Source organism: Danio rerio, chromosome 3, assembly GCF_052040795.2.
Source record: "Danio rerio strain M-AB ecotype USA chromosome 3, GRCz13ab, whole genome shotgun sequence".
NCBI classification, from domain to species: Eukaryota; Metazoa; Chordata; class Actinopteri; order Cypriniformes; family Danionidae; genus Danio; species Danio rerio.
This window is the reverse complement of record NC_141023.1, coordinates 31,672,536-31,686,306: the sequence shown is the minus strand read 5'-3', so window position 1 is coordinate 31,686,306 and position 13,771 is coordinate 31,672,536. Positions and strand designations below refer to the sequence as shown.

The 13,771-nt window shown below is 34.3% G+C and overlaps 1 protein-coding gene across 3 annotated transcripts; it reads right to left on the bottom strand.

The window, feature by feature from the left end:
• Window positions 1–3,871: 3,871 nt before the first annotated feature.
• Window positions 3,872–12,510, bottom strand: syt5a (synaptotagmin Va). 3 transcript variants are annotated; one of them, NM_001103137.3, is given in 10 exon segments: window positions 3,872–4,427; window positions 5,511–5,644; window positions 6,315–6,432; window positions 6,523–6,690; window positions 6,798–6,965; window positions 7,106–7,195; window positions 7,313–7,485; window positions 7,563–7,577; window positions 9,437–9,603; window positions 12,359–12,510. In NM_001103137.3, coding segments are annotated over 9 exon segments (1,233 nt in total). In that variant the 5' UTR covers window positions 9,594–9,603; window positions 12,359–12,510; the 3' UTR covers window positions 3,872–4,217.
• Window positions 12,511–13,771: the final 1,261 nt, after the last annotated feature.

The window sequence follows — 13,771 nt, the reverse complement described above, 5'->3', positions numbered from 1 at the left end:
CATTTCTGAGGTAGGATCTGTTGTTGTATTATATATTTTCGTTTTAATATGCATATAATTTTCTTTAATTTGTAATAGGTCCCTCATTGCATAAAATAACCAGCCTTTGTATTCAATATGTTTGTAAATTGTCCATCCAGTTTGACGCAAGCTAAACAACATTTTGGCCTGTTTTGCTTATTAAATGAGTGATTTTCACGGAGAAACAAATCATCCATCCACACAGTTTTGTATAGGACCTGTGTGAACAAAAATATACACTTCATCATAGCCTATAGGAAAATGTATCTGTTTAGAACCAATTTTGTGTTGTATAATTAAAAATATTAAAAATACAATAAAAAAAAAAGAAGGAATAACATTTGAAGTGCAATGCTTCAAAGATCCAATACGCTGCATGCAGAGCCAAAACAAAAACTGGTTTGTTTGTTTAATAAAATAATAATATGAAATTAAAGTGAAATAGTTCCATAACCTGTATTATAACTGTAGTCACCCTAGATGACAAATCATCCGTTGCGCCGGTCAGTTTTACCTTTAATCAAGAATGTGCCAGAACCAAATGAGAATATTTACAGATTACCTCGGAATGAGACCTCGTCTGTGAAGGATGCAGAACACAGAAACTCGTTGAGAATGGAGATGCATGTTAGATGTTTTATATCCCTTTAGATATTGTAAATAAACAACTAGTTTTTATAGAGATTGTGTCATGTCTTTTCTTTGACGCACGCGCTGAACAGCCTGTAGCCTAAATGATAGTTTAGATTTTATAACATATAATGTTCCATTACTTTAAATGTATAATGTTTTTTAATATTTATAGATTATATAAAATATATAGTTTATATAAATGCGCTCTGATCATTCAAGGATCATAATGCGTTGCATATTCTTCTTATTCTTCATTAGGCTTGATCCGTAAATTGTGTATTTTATAAACTGATCGTTTATAAGGACTAAGCTCTTAATAACTGTAATTCCTCGAATGGAAAAGTCTTGATTAAAGAAAAAGAGAACTTAATTCGACATATGCATATAGTGCGCTTATTTCTGCGCGCATCGCGCGCTTTACCGAATTACCTTTTTTATTTTTTATGCATTATAAATGCATCTGGCAGCACCGAAAAGAGCAAATGCCAAGTTATTAGCGCACCGCACAGACAGCTAGCTCGTCTAGTCTGAACCAGGGGTTTTCAAACTATTTATTGCACACCGATCCCATATTTTATTTAGGATAAACCACTTATTTAAAATTAATTAATTAAAAGGTGCGTACTCTCCAATACACCACTGTAGTGTCATAATGTTTAATAATTATAATTAAGATAGACACCTGACCTCCATTTAATAAACAATTTATTTGCCATCCTCTGTTAATTTGAAGTTTAAAGTTTAAATCATTTATGTTAAACTTAAATTATTTAAAAACTTAAAAAGACTTAAATTTAGTCATTTAAGACATTTTAGGTCATAAGTTTACATACATTGACCGTTGCATTTAGTAGGCCTATTCTGGTCTAAATAAGCTTTTTGCATCTTAGGTGTTTACACACACAAATTAAGCAGTTTATACGTACATTTAATGTTACTTTGAAATTACTTTTGATGCAATAAATAATCCTAAATAGTTGAAAGTGTTAACATATTCTTGAAATGTAGTTATTTTATAACTATGAAATTTATTACTAAACAAAGTGAATCATTATGAATTTGCCAAGAAATAATCCACTTTACCACCGTAAAGCAATGCCCCACACTCACTAGAACGGTAGGACTGTATGATATGTTCTGTATGTAAAATAGAGAAAATAAGCAAGATGCGCAGTCTCATGCAGCCTTAGTGAAATATAGCGTGTCACAGCAATTAACTAAAAATAAAACCACCCTTGAAATGCTGGCGATCTTAATTTTTTCAGCCTACACTGACTGAGAATAATGTTGCACTATTTTATTAACAAATAATTAGAATGTTTTTTTTCCTTCAACACATTCATCATTACTTTTGCCTGTGCAAGTTTTTTGCGCGCGCTTGAGCGCGAAGGCATCTATTTTCAGGTGCAAGATGCCACTTTGGGTGGCACCAGCACACTCTGCCACACCTGTGGCTATGTTCCTGCTACAATAATAATAACAACAACAACGACAAAATAATAACAAAAAAAAAATAATAATAAGACAGGCCTACTTTGACGTTGCAATAAAAAAGTATTAAGTATCAAATAAATATTTACAATAGGCTAAAGGCATATATTAAATTAAAATAGGAGAAAATCCAATAGAAACAAATGGTACCATTTATTATAGCCCCATGCAGGGTCCATTGTGTTCTTACAACCATTAAATAACCAAGTAAATAATAATAATAACAATACTAATAATAATAGGCCTAATAATAATAATAATAATAATAATAATAATAATAAATTATTATTTTATACAGAGTAGGCTATTATTTAGGCCTACAATAGCTCTGAAACAATCATGTAAACCAGGTGCTGCTCGGAAATGGCTATCTTTGCTCTGCATCAGGTGCACAGCAGCAAGAAGCTTGGCAGTGAACTATGACCTTATTTTAATGACAAATGTCTAAGAATACTGCTGATTTACGTTTTTATTTAATTTATACATACGTAATGAATGTAAGCCTGCTAACTGTGTGTGGTTCAAATGATAGATTATGTAAACTTTGTTTATATATATAATTAAATAATAATAATTAAAAGCCTGCGTGTAAGGCTTTTATTTTGAGGGCGACGTCACGAGCGCAGATTTGGTTAACCAATTAGAGGAAAGTGGGTGTCTCAGCACCGCGTACATGTGTAAAATGAATTTTAAAGTCGTTTATCCGTTTTCCTACCCTAAACCAAAAAACGAAAATCCAGCCAAAATCTCGTTTTTTCGTTTTCTTGTGAGCAAAAGAAAAACGGAAAAACGGCCGTTTTCTCCATTTCCTTTATTCCGTTTGAAAATGGAAAACAAATGAACAGAACGTACACGGACCGAAAATGGTCAGACTTTAGCTAATCTAAAAACAGCAATGTTAGCTGAAGACATGCTAATGTAAATTAGCATTGTTAACAAGGAATTTGCACATTAGACCTACCTGTATCGGATACTGTTTAACCAAGAAAGCCCTACGCACTATAGAAAAACTGTAACTTTTATAATGTATTTCATTAATTTTTATATTGGTATGTTTAAATACTGCTCAAAATAAAATAAGAGAACACTTGGAGCTACATTGTGTTAAGTGTTACTTTTATCTTTTGAGCAGTACATGTTGTTTTTATTTACCTCCCCTGGCATCTATACTTTTTTTTTGTTGTCTGTAAATGTTATGCTGTTGTTCTTTTAAAAAGGATTTTCCAGGGTATTTACAGATTAATCATCTAATACCAAAACTGACTACAATATTCTAAACATATAGCTCTATCTTTGGCTCTAGGCTTTCTCATACACAGACATGTTGTTGTAAAAATCATGTAGTTTTTGTTAATAACTTTAAATGTAAATTGCAGTCTCTTTATTTACCCAGCCGAGTCACTATCTGTTACTCGGACTTTATCTGTGTCCTTTCTGGTCTCCTTCATCCTCTCCACACACCCACCCTTCCCTGGCTCTAATTCCCTGCTCACATGTATGGCTTAGTCCAGCACTGCACTTGGAACACAGCCGGAAACGGCACAAGATTAATCCAGGCTTCCAACTACAACTGGACATCTCTAAACACTACTGAAACCTACCAGAAATTTGCTCTTGATAGGCATGTTTACATACTGCCATATAAAACAACTGTTTTCCAGTAGATATTTAAAAAATATTTACGATGAACTCCTACTTTGGGAACGTATATAAATGAAAACACGTGTTTAAAAATGTTATATTCCAGATACTGTATTTATAGTCATCTTGAGTCACAGAAAAAAAGAGGCCAAACAGGACGATTTCACATGGACAGATACACACATACAACACTTTCAAACACAAACACACTGTTATCATTCACATACAGACATTTGAATAAGAAGCACGAGCAAATTATACATAGTGACATTTATAAAAGTGATTTCACAGTAAAGAAGGTTACAGGATATAATGATGTGCATAGAATAAAAGAAAGAAACTCCTCACTGACAGGATGAATAAGATTGAAATGATGCTTTGCCGGATGTGTGCTGAAAACTTTATTCGGTAAGGGTGGATTAGTGTGACATTTAGCGAATGGGTGCTTTTAGGGCAGCGTCTACTTCCTCTTCAGGCTGAAGTGTGTGCCACTGGGCCACGGGTCGTCTGGGATTGGCAAGCATGTCTGACCAATGACGCAGGCCAACCCCACTAGCACCAAACCCTATCCAGCACTTCCCGATTGGATCATTACTTCCCAGTTTATCGTAGTCATAGACAGTAATCAGCACTTGCACCTTCTGCAAGGACACAAAGGAAAAAGAAAAATAGGTATAATAAATTAGTTCACTTTATTCTTAAAGTAGTTCTTGCAGATTATTTTACCAATAACCATTTACAATCAATTGCAAAAGGTGGCATTCTGAGGTATTAGAGGACCAAAAAGTGAACCTGTAAATGCACGATCTGACAAAAGCCATGTCACCTATACAAGTTTTAGGAACAACAAATAATAACTCGACTTCTATGAAAGGCAAAGGTCTCTAGACTACGCTTATTTTACCTAAATAAAATATGATCATGCCTTGATTTTTAATTATTTTAATCAGCAACAGTAAGAGACAGTAAGGTCTGACTTTGCTTAGACAAAAATCTTGTCACTTAACAGAAATAATTTACAGTGTAGAATAAAAAGTCATGGTGCAGTGGAGAAAGAATTACTATTGTGTATGACTCCCATGAGCGATGACTCAAATAAATGATTAATAAAGTCATCTGGAATGGCAAAGAAAGCGTTCTTGTAGGACTCTCAGAGTTCATCAAGATTCTTTGGATTCATCTTCAATGCCTAATCCATCTTACCCCAGACATGCTCAATAATGTTGTTGTCTGGTGACCGTGCTGGCCAATCCTGGAGCACCTTGACCTACTTGGCTTTCAGGAACTTTGATGTGGAAACTGAAGAATGAGGAGGAGCGCTATCCTGCTCAAGAAATCGCCTTCTTATGTGTTTTGTAATGTAATGGGCAGCACAAATGTCTTGATACCTCAGGCTGTTGATGTTGTCATCTCTCATAAGCCCCAATACTGAATGTAACCCCAAACTATGATTTTTCCTTCACCAAACTTGATTCTGTAAGAATCTTGGGCCCATGCAGGTTCCATTAGGTCTTCTGCAGTATTTGTGATGATTGGGGTGCTTTTCAACAAATGATTTATCAGAAAACTGTATCTTCTGCCACGTTTATTAAAAGTCAATCTTCTAGAAGTCAAGTTATTATTTGTTGCTCTTACAATTAGGATCAACAACGAGACTTTTGTCAGGTAGTGTTTAATAGATGCAAATAAAGCACAGAAGCAGTAGCCATGCATCAAATGGTTACCTGAATTTGAGCGAAAGGTATCTCAAAGCTGAAGCTCTCATTGAAGTATGGGTTTAGTGTGTTCTGCTTGACCGTGGTCTTCTTCTTCTTGATGCGCTTTCCATTGTGTTGCAAAACTATTTTCACAAAAGGATCTAAAAGAGGAAAAGAATTAAAGCATGACATAAAAATGCCATTAGTATATTATGATAGAAATGTGGGTCTTAATGTAAAAAAATTATATTTTATGAGAATAATTAATAATATGTGCTGTCTAGCTGCATCACAAGCTACTGTAAGTACATTATTCTTATCTAAATACAGTGGAATTTAAAATAATGGCAGCTCATAGTCAATATAAAGGCCAACTCAAAGAGTTCAACATAGTTCACTGAAAAAGTAAACTGGGTCATTCTAAACTAGAGTAAACAGAAGAGTGTTGTTAATAGTTTCGCGGTTCACATATGTTTTCCATCAATTTACACTTTTGAATTGCACTTTGGGACATTCATTAAAACTTTTACAAAGTGGCCATTACTGTGAGTAGTAAAAACAACAATGCCTAGTTCATTACCTGGTTGTTACTTTTTTTACTTGGCCATCTCAGACAATATTTCGTAGCACTAAAACTGGTGACTATTGACATTCATAGTAGGAAAAAATATTATGGTAGTCAAGTCTAGCATTCATCCAAAATACCTTCAGAAGAAAGGAACTCAAATTGCTAGCAAATTTGGCCATAATTTTCATTGTTGGATGAACTCCATTTATGCAGTGTGAAAATCTCTTATAAATATATCATTTTGACTTAATAACCACACTTGCCTGATAAACCACCCACGTCCATCTTCTTTAGATTCTTTGCTTCCATGATACAGACGGTCAGCTTTCCAGAGGTAGGCACATAGCGCAGGGAAATGCAGATGTCTCCCAGCTTTTCTTGCTGATGGATAGAAAGACCAAATTGTTTTGGTGAAAGGCATCAAAAACAATGGCATCTATAAAGGATAAAATAGATAAAGGAAAGCCTTACTTCCTCTTTCTCCCCTCCAACCAGGTCTTTATATTCGTGTATAGGCTGGCCCAGATCAATACTGTTCATGGGGATTTTGATCTCTCCAATTACATCATGTTTACCAAAGCGGTCAAAGTCAAACACCTGCAGGACCAGAGTCTGTCCTGCTAGATCATTAAACGGGATCTAGAAACCGAGAGAATAAAACAAAATCACTACCTAAACATTTGTACAAAGAAATTCATTTGGGACAACTCCCAATATGCCAATTTATAGATATATAACCGCAATACCTTAAATATGAATGTTTCATTGAAAACAGGGCACAGGTTCTTCCGCTGGACCTTCGTTTCAAACTTTTTCTTCTTGTCTGGCAGCATATAAACTTTGACATAGGGATCAGATGTTCCACCTATATCCATGGCAGGAAGATCTTGGGCTTGTAAAATGCCAACAATGAGCTGAGGATTATTAAAAAAGAGATTGTGGGTCAGGTGTTCAACATAAAGTAACTACTCGCGCATTATTTTTGGTTTGTGTAAGAAATTAATCATTTTATCTTGCAATTAGTATGCATATGGAAACGTCCACTTGAACCAACCTGATTTTCAGTGAAGTTATAGTCCAAAGTGTACTCCAACTTCCCATAATATTCTTTCTCTCCCTCGCCCTCTCCTTCTTTAGGTTGCTCCTATGAGGGTTGAATAATGGAGGTTTAAATGTAAATACTTAAACCTTAAGTCCAAAAATGACCCATGTATTTAAAAAAAGAAACATTTTACAAACGAAAGTTTTGAATTTCTTTTACCTCTCCTGCTTCTTCTTCTCCTTCCTTTTTCATCCTCCGTCGTCCTCCCTTTCTCTCTCTGACTTTTTTTGTTTTCTTCTTACCTCCCAAGCACTTCTTATAGATGCAAAAAGCAAAACAGCCCACCAAGGCAAGCACAACCACAATTATGGCACCAATAGCCCACATGGGCACTGTAAAGAGGAGAAAGTCAGTCAGAGTTCATTAAAAAATAAATGGATGAACTGATATCTGACGAATTGAAACTTACTTCTGATCTTGTGGTCTGTTTATGGAATAGATGAAAGCATGAAGGATTTAAATGGAAATGGGAAAATGGAGAAATTAATTTGTCACACACACACACACACGTTTTGATGGCAGTTTGTGTTACTAATGATAATATGATGAAACATGAATGATGCCAGCTAGAACCAGACCAGACTTTAATTAATGTCAGAAAGACATTGGATAGATATTATTTAATTAGTGGGGGGGAAAATAGAAATTCAGATTGATTTCAAGAGCCAGTTGTACAGATGTTACATTTTGTCAGCTTAATTACATGTCTTGAATGCAATGAAATTTGAATATCCAATAAGGACATTAATATTTTACCATTGTATATGAGTTTGGGCTATCAATTACTTTCGCTGCTTTAAAACTAAATATAAAATGTTTAAGAAAAGTTTTACTTAATAAATGCTAATTAAATTGAATCCCTCTCAAGTAAAGGGCAGTGGTGCACTAAGTAGTTCCCAAAGTGGAGGTCGTGGGACAATGACAGGGGGTTGCTTGGTGATTTCCAAATATCTAATCAATTTTATTAAACTATTGGAATTACCATATTTTAACCGTAACCGACAAAATATAAAAATAGTAGTTTTTAATACTAAAAAACAACAACATGCAAACGAAAAGCCGTCAGCCTTTAAATTATAATTTTTTTCATAGAATTGTGTGTTTACGTTCGATTAACAACACCGCAATAGCGTCAGCTGCAGCAGATTGATGGCAATCAAAACATTAAAAATCAAATACAGGCCACAACTGAACATTGAGGATGATCTCTAAATGGCAGCCTCCAAAATGAAACCAAGTATAGACTTGTGCTGAAAATCTTGTGTCCACCAGTCTCTTTAGGTGAGGTTAATATTAAATTAAACAAATTAATCAACAACTATAAAAAATGATATGGTTGTTAGACTATTGCACTTTTTTGTGTTAACAATGTTTAAATGGCCTATTGTTGTGTATTTATAACCATCTCTGAGGAATTTGGGGGTTGAGAGTCACTGGAATTGTTATTTTAGGGGTCGCGGGCCGAAAAGCTTGAGAACCCCTGTGCTAATATATCAACAAATGATCAATTTCAGATTATTATGCAATAAATTTTGAGGATCAGAAATATAGTTTAAAAACATGTCTTTCCAAACAAAAGATGTTTGTAAAATATAGAATTCATAGTGTAAAGAAAACATCTTTTGACTGTGAATTGGTTAGCAATGATACAGTCTAATGATAACTAATGTTATTCAGAGATGCTAAATTTTATTCAGTTATGAAAATGTAATTGAAATCTTCAGAATTTAAGAACACTCTAAAACTCCTGGTTTGTTTTACCCATGTTTTGGTAAAATTTGCATTGGCTTAATGGTTAGGTTACATATTTTTAAATAATAGTTTTAACCCAACCATCGCATCTATTTTTACTCAAATTTGGGTTCAAACAACCCCACATTTTTTATGAGTGTATTGGTTTAAGCATGTTTTCTTTTTATGAGACCAGTTACTTTGGAACCCACTTGTTGAAATAGAGAATAAAGTTATTTAAAATAAGCATAACATGCTAAATCACTATCGGCTTTTAGTATAAGCTGACAAATTTACTATCAGTACATCTGGTGGTTTTTGACATTGATGGGATGTTGGCATGATGATGGCATAAATTAAAAGCATTAAAATATCAACATTAGCTGCCATTGAATATCTTTGTCAGAAATGTTTTCCTGACATTGAATTCTGGTTTCGCAACATAAGAACCTTTATATATAAACAGTTATATATAATGTTCTTTTGACTTTATTAGATTGCTGGGATTGAAGTGAAGCATGGCAGACATCTTGAGATACATTAATTACTTACTAGGTAGATGTCCAAGCTCATTGAAGAACTTGTTCTTCATATTTACAAAGTTGTGGGAGTGGTGAGAGGGAGGGGGAGGAGGAGGCGGAGCACGATTAGGCTCCTCCTCTGATTCTGCTGCTCTCCGCCCACGATGCTGCATACTGGCCAATCGCATAGCTGATCAGCTAGAAACATAAAACAGGCTATTACTGTCCTGAAATAACCTATGTAAACTAAATGCCCCAAATCCCATATATCTCCTAAATCCATCTCACTTCATCTAAAGCATTCATTTAATGTCATTCTTTTTTATTATTATAATTTACAGTACACTTTTCCAACCATCCTTCTGTCAAATCCACACTACAGTATCTCTCCATTTCACTCCCTCTGCCCTCTTTGTGTCTCTGGCGTGACTTTTGATGGACTAAGCGGTCACGCTGGCGCTTAGCATGTCTGTTGTTAATCCTTCTTGAATGCCAAAACACAACCATGCACACGTAACGCCCATATGTTTCCAAATACTATAAATGTGCTCCAAAACTCTAATATTTGTCAAACACATTAACACACAATAGTCATCTCCGCCTGCCCTGCTCTGCTAAACTGACCTCTTGTCACTCTCAGCAGATGCGTAACAAGATTAATTGCCAAAGCTAATCCAAAAATCCTTGGGTTTAAGTAAATTAGGAACAGGGGCCTCCCCTTGCTGCCTCGCTTTCACAATATAGCCAATGGCATTGTGTCACCAGACGGCCATGAAGAGGACTTTGACTTCCAGTGACCACTGCACTTTTATTGTATATCAGAACATGTTCAAGGTCAAGGCTGGATTTATGAGGGCAGGATTTTGTGATTATTCTCTTCCAGTGGCTTCGTAATCGTCAGCCACATAGACTGTCCATGAGTGATATAAAATGAGGGACAAATACAGACATTTAGTTAAAATGATAAAATTCCTTGTTTTTTTCTAAAGACTGACCCAAAGCAAGCTTCAAGTTGAAGTCGAACCCTAAAAATATTATTTAAATATTAAAATGTATCCTTGATTTTTTTTTTTTGTGGTGAATAATGGTGACTCAGAAATCACTTTGCATTTGCATAACATGGCAATAAGATTCAAATTTAAATAGTTACTTTGAATACATAGAATTCATTACATTATTTACATATTTTATATTTCATTCTGCACTGCACACACATACATTTAGTGTCAAAACATTTATTATAAAAGTCTTTTTAAATAAGGGCCAATGTAAAAGATTTGATATATTTTGGGGAATGTTTAAATGATTTTTTGGATATATGTGTCATTGCTATATTTGAATTATTTTTAGCTTAACTCTGCCTCAGAAATCCATGATAATAAAGGCATTGATGGTACTGTGAAGAACATTACTAATTATTGAATCTTTATAATAATGAAAACTATAATGTGTGGAGAGGTTTGATCGAATGTAGATATTAAAATGTGCGCACACACAATATGTTCCAGTGAACTGTAGGAGGGGGACAGAAAAAATGGTTCATTTCTTGCATGACTTTTTAAAAGGTGTATTATTTTATTGATTTTTATGACATTTAAAATGTTATAAGCCTATTAAAATTATAAGTAGCCTATCATTTATATGTATGTATGTATGTATGTATGTTTAACTCCAAGTGTTTCCTTTATTTATTTTTATTTATTTATTTTATTTTTTTGAGAAGTATATTTTTGTTTAGGGCAATTTCTTTGTATTTATATGCAGGATACATATTTAGTGCATGTGCCTGTAGCCCAGCAGTCATGTTTTTTGCCATTTTTCCTATTAAGTATCTAACTGAATGTATAATAACTTTTTCTACATGGGAACATAATGCAATTACAGTAGGTTACAACAACATATGAACCGTGCAAAATATATATTTTAAAATTTTTGCTTTTCTTCTCAAAATTTAACATTATTTCCTAATATTACGCAAATCTATATTTACAACTGCACAATCAAACCCAATATTACCATGTTATTCTCAATATTATGCAAATATTTATAATCTTATTTACAATATTACAATGTTACATATTAATCCCAATTTTACAATATTATTCCCAATATTAGGCAAATATTTATAATCTTTTCAACGGAATGCAGATACCTTGTAAGTTTATAATGAGAGTTCAAACTCGTAATTTGTGTCACTACAAACACGATCTGTCCTAATCTGGCTAAAGAAGGCCTGTCGCTCAGTGCGTCACAGGCCATCAGCCGCATCACGCGGCCTTGTTTTTTCCCCCTTCAACGCTGCTTTGTCCACCAGCGCGCAGCACTACTGTTTTCTTTTTTTTCGGATAACCTAAATCTCATCCAGACACCCTTTTTCTTTGGAAAAAAAAGAAGAAAAAAAAGGAAGAAAAAAGCTTAATACACACTGTTGTCTGGAGGTCACACAGAGATAAGCATTAATTTAGTCGAAAAAACTCATCTAAAACATTATTACCGAAATTATTGTAATTTATTAACGATTCAAAACGTGAAAAAAGAAAGAACAATTTATAATGAGTATTAATTTATCAATACCACAGTGTACCACCGTTTTCATTGTTTTACATTCATTTTAAATAATTTTTTTATTTAGGTAACTATGTTGACTGGTTTGTAGCCTGGTCCCGACTTAATTGCTGAAAGCTTATTATTTTTTATATTTCTTAAATATTTATTATTGTAATGTTTAAATAAAACCTTTTTGTGTGTCAATTTTTAATTACACGTTTTTTCAAAGTATTTCATGTAGTCTCTGTAATCATTTGACGTTACAAACGGCAGGCTGTATTATGCATTGACTATAAACTGACAACAGATATTTCATTGACACTGCACAAAAGGTGAACCTTTTCCAAAAACTTTATATGAGGCACTGGTCAAAATGAATCAAATATTAAACAATGATAAAACTTACCTGATCTGCCACTGATCCAGCCCTCTTATACTGATATAAATGTGTGTTTTGCTTGGAAAGGACAGTTGCGCATCAGCCCTCTCACACACTGCTCTAACTTACACTCCTCATCCACTTTATCATCTGTCCCTCTCTCTCCCCAAAGCGCATTTGAAGCGCCAAACCCTCTTTCACTTGGATTAATCGTACTTTCCCTTCTGTTCGCAGTTATGTGTCCTGCGGTTTCGCACGTGACAGTCTTATTTCATCCATCACGTATGCCTATTTGCTAGTATCTCGTTTAATCTCCAGCATACTGTTTATCCGATTCTAATTTCCAATATATTTTTGTTCAGTGACCCTTCTCAATCGGATTAGTCGGCGGCTCAGCCATTGTTGGAGCTAATAGGCATGATTGATAGGCTATGATACAAGGAAGCTGTGAAACATGTTCATTGGTTATGAAATATCACACACAGATGACAATTTGAGATTTATTGGAAATAATAATAATATATCACCTGAAAACCACAACCTATCGGCTCTTTGGCGTTTACGGTCATGAGCTGAGGAAACACCACCCTCTTGTGGTAAAATGAAATATCCTGCACATTTAAATTCATGTTGGTATTTGTATTATTAAGTTAAAAGACCACATAAAGATTTTAAGATGGCACTATATAGGGTACTGCATTTTTCCTTTTTTCTTAACCACTTTTAATGGCTCTTTCTGTATGATGAGTATTAAAACATTTGAATACTGTGAAACCCAACATTCAACTTTATCAAATGAAATGTATAGTTAACTCAAATTTACTGAGTTAATTCTACTCATATGAAAAGAGTTTTGAACTCAGTGATGAAGGCAATGAGTTAATTAAATACCTCATTACTTCCACTTAATTAGAGGGAGTTCACAGTACTCATTAGTTTTTAACTCAAATAGTTTCCTCAAATTGTTTGAGTTGCCTTAACTTGTTGGATTTTACAATACTCAGTTGGTTTAAGTTCTCTTCATTTATTGGATTTTGCTGTGCTCAAATTTCTTCGTTTACTCAAATGGAGTAGGTTCACAGTACTCGGAATTAGTTTTTGAACTTAAATGGTTATCTCAAATGGTTTGAGTTACTTTAACTTATAGAGTTTTACAGTAAATATACATCAAATACAGCCTGCAAAGTCACAGCACAATTATGTATTTATACAAAAACGAGGTGGCTCAGTAGTTAGCACTGTCGCCTCACAGCAAGAAGGTCACTGGTTCGAGTCCTGGCTGGGCCAGTTGGCATTTCTCTGTGGAGTTTGCATGCTCTCCCCGTGTTTGCATGGGTTTCCTCCAGTTTCCCCCATAGTCCAAAACCAAGCAGGTATAGGTGAATTTAAAAAACTAAATTAGCTGTAGTGTATGAGTGTGTGAGTGTGTATGGATGTTTC

Coding starts and splice junctions, on each gene's coding strand:
- syt5a (XM_087242480.1), bottom strand. CDS start 9,593: ATGCGATTGGCCAGTATGCAGCATCGTGGGCGGAGAGCAGCAGAATCA. Junction 7,486..9,436: donor TGAGCTTGGACATCTACCTA/GTAAGTAATTAA, acceptor TCCTCTTTACAG/TGCCCATGTGGGCTATTGGT. Junction 5,645..6,314: donor GGACGTGGGTGGTTTATCAG/GCAAGTGTGGTT, acceptor TTCCTCTTTTAG/ATCCTTTTGTGAAAATAGTT.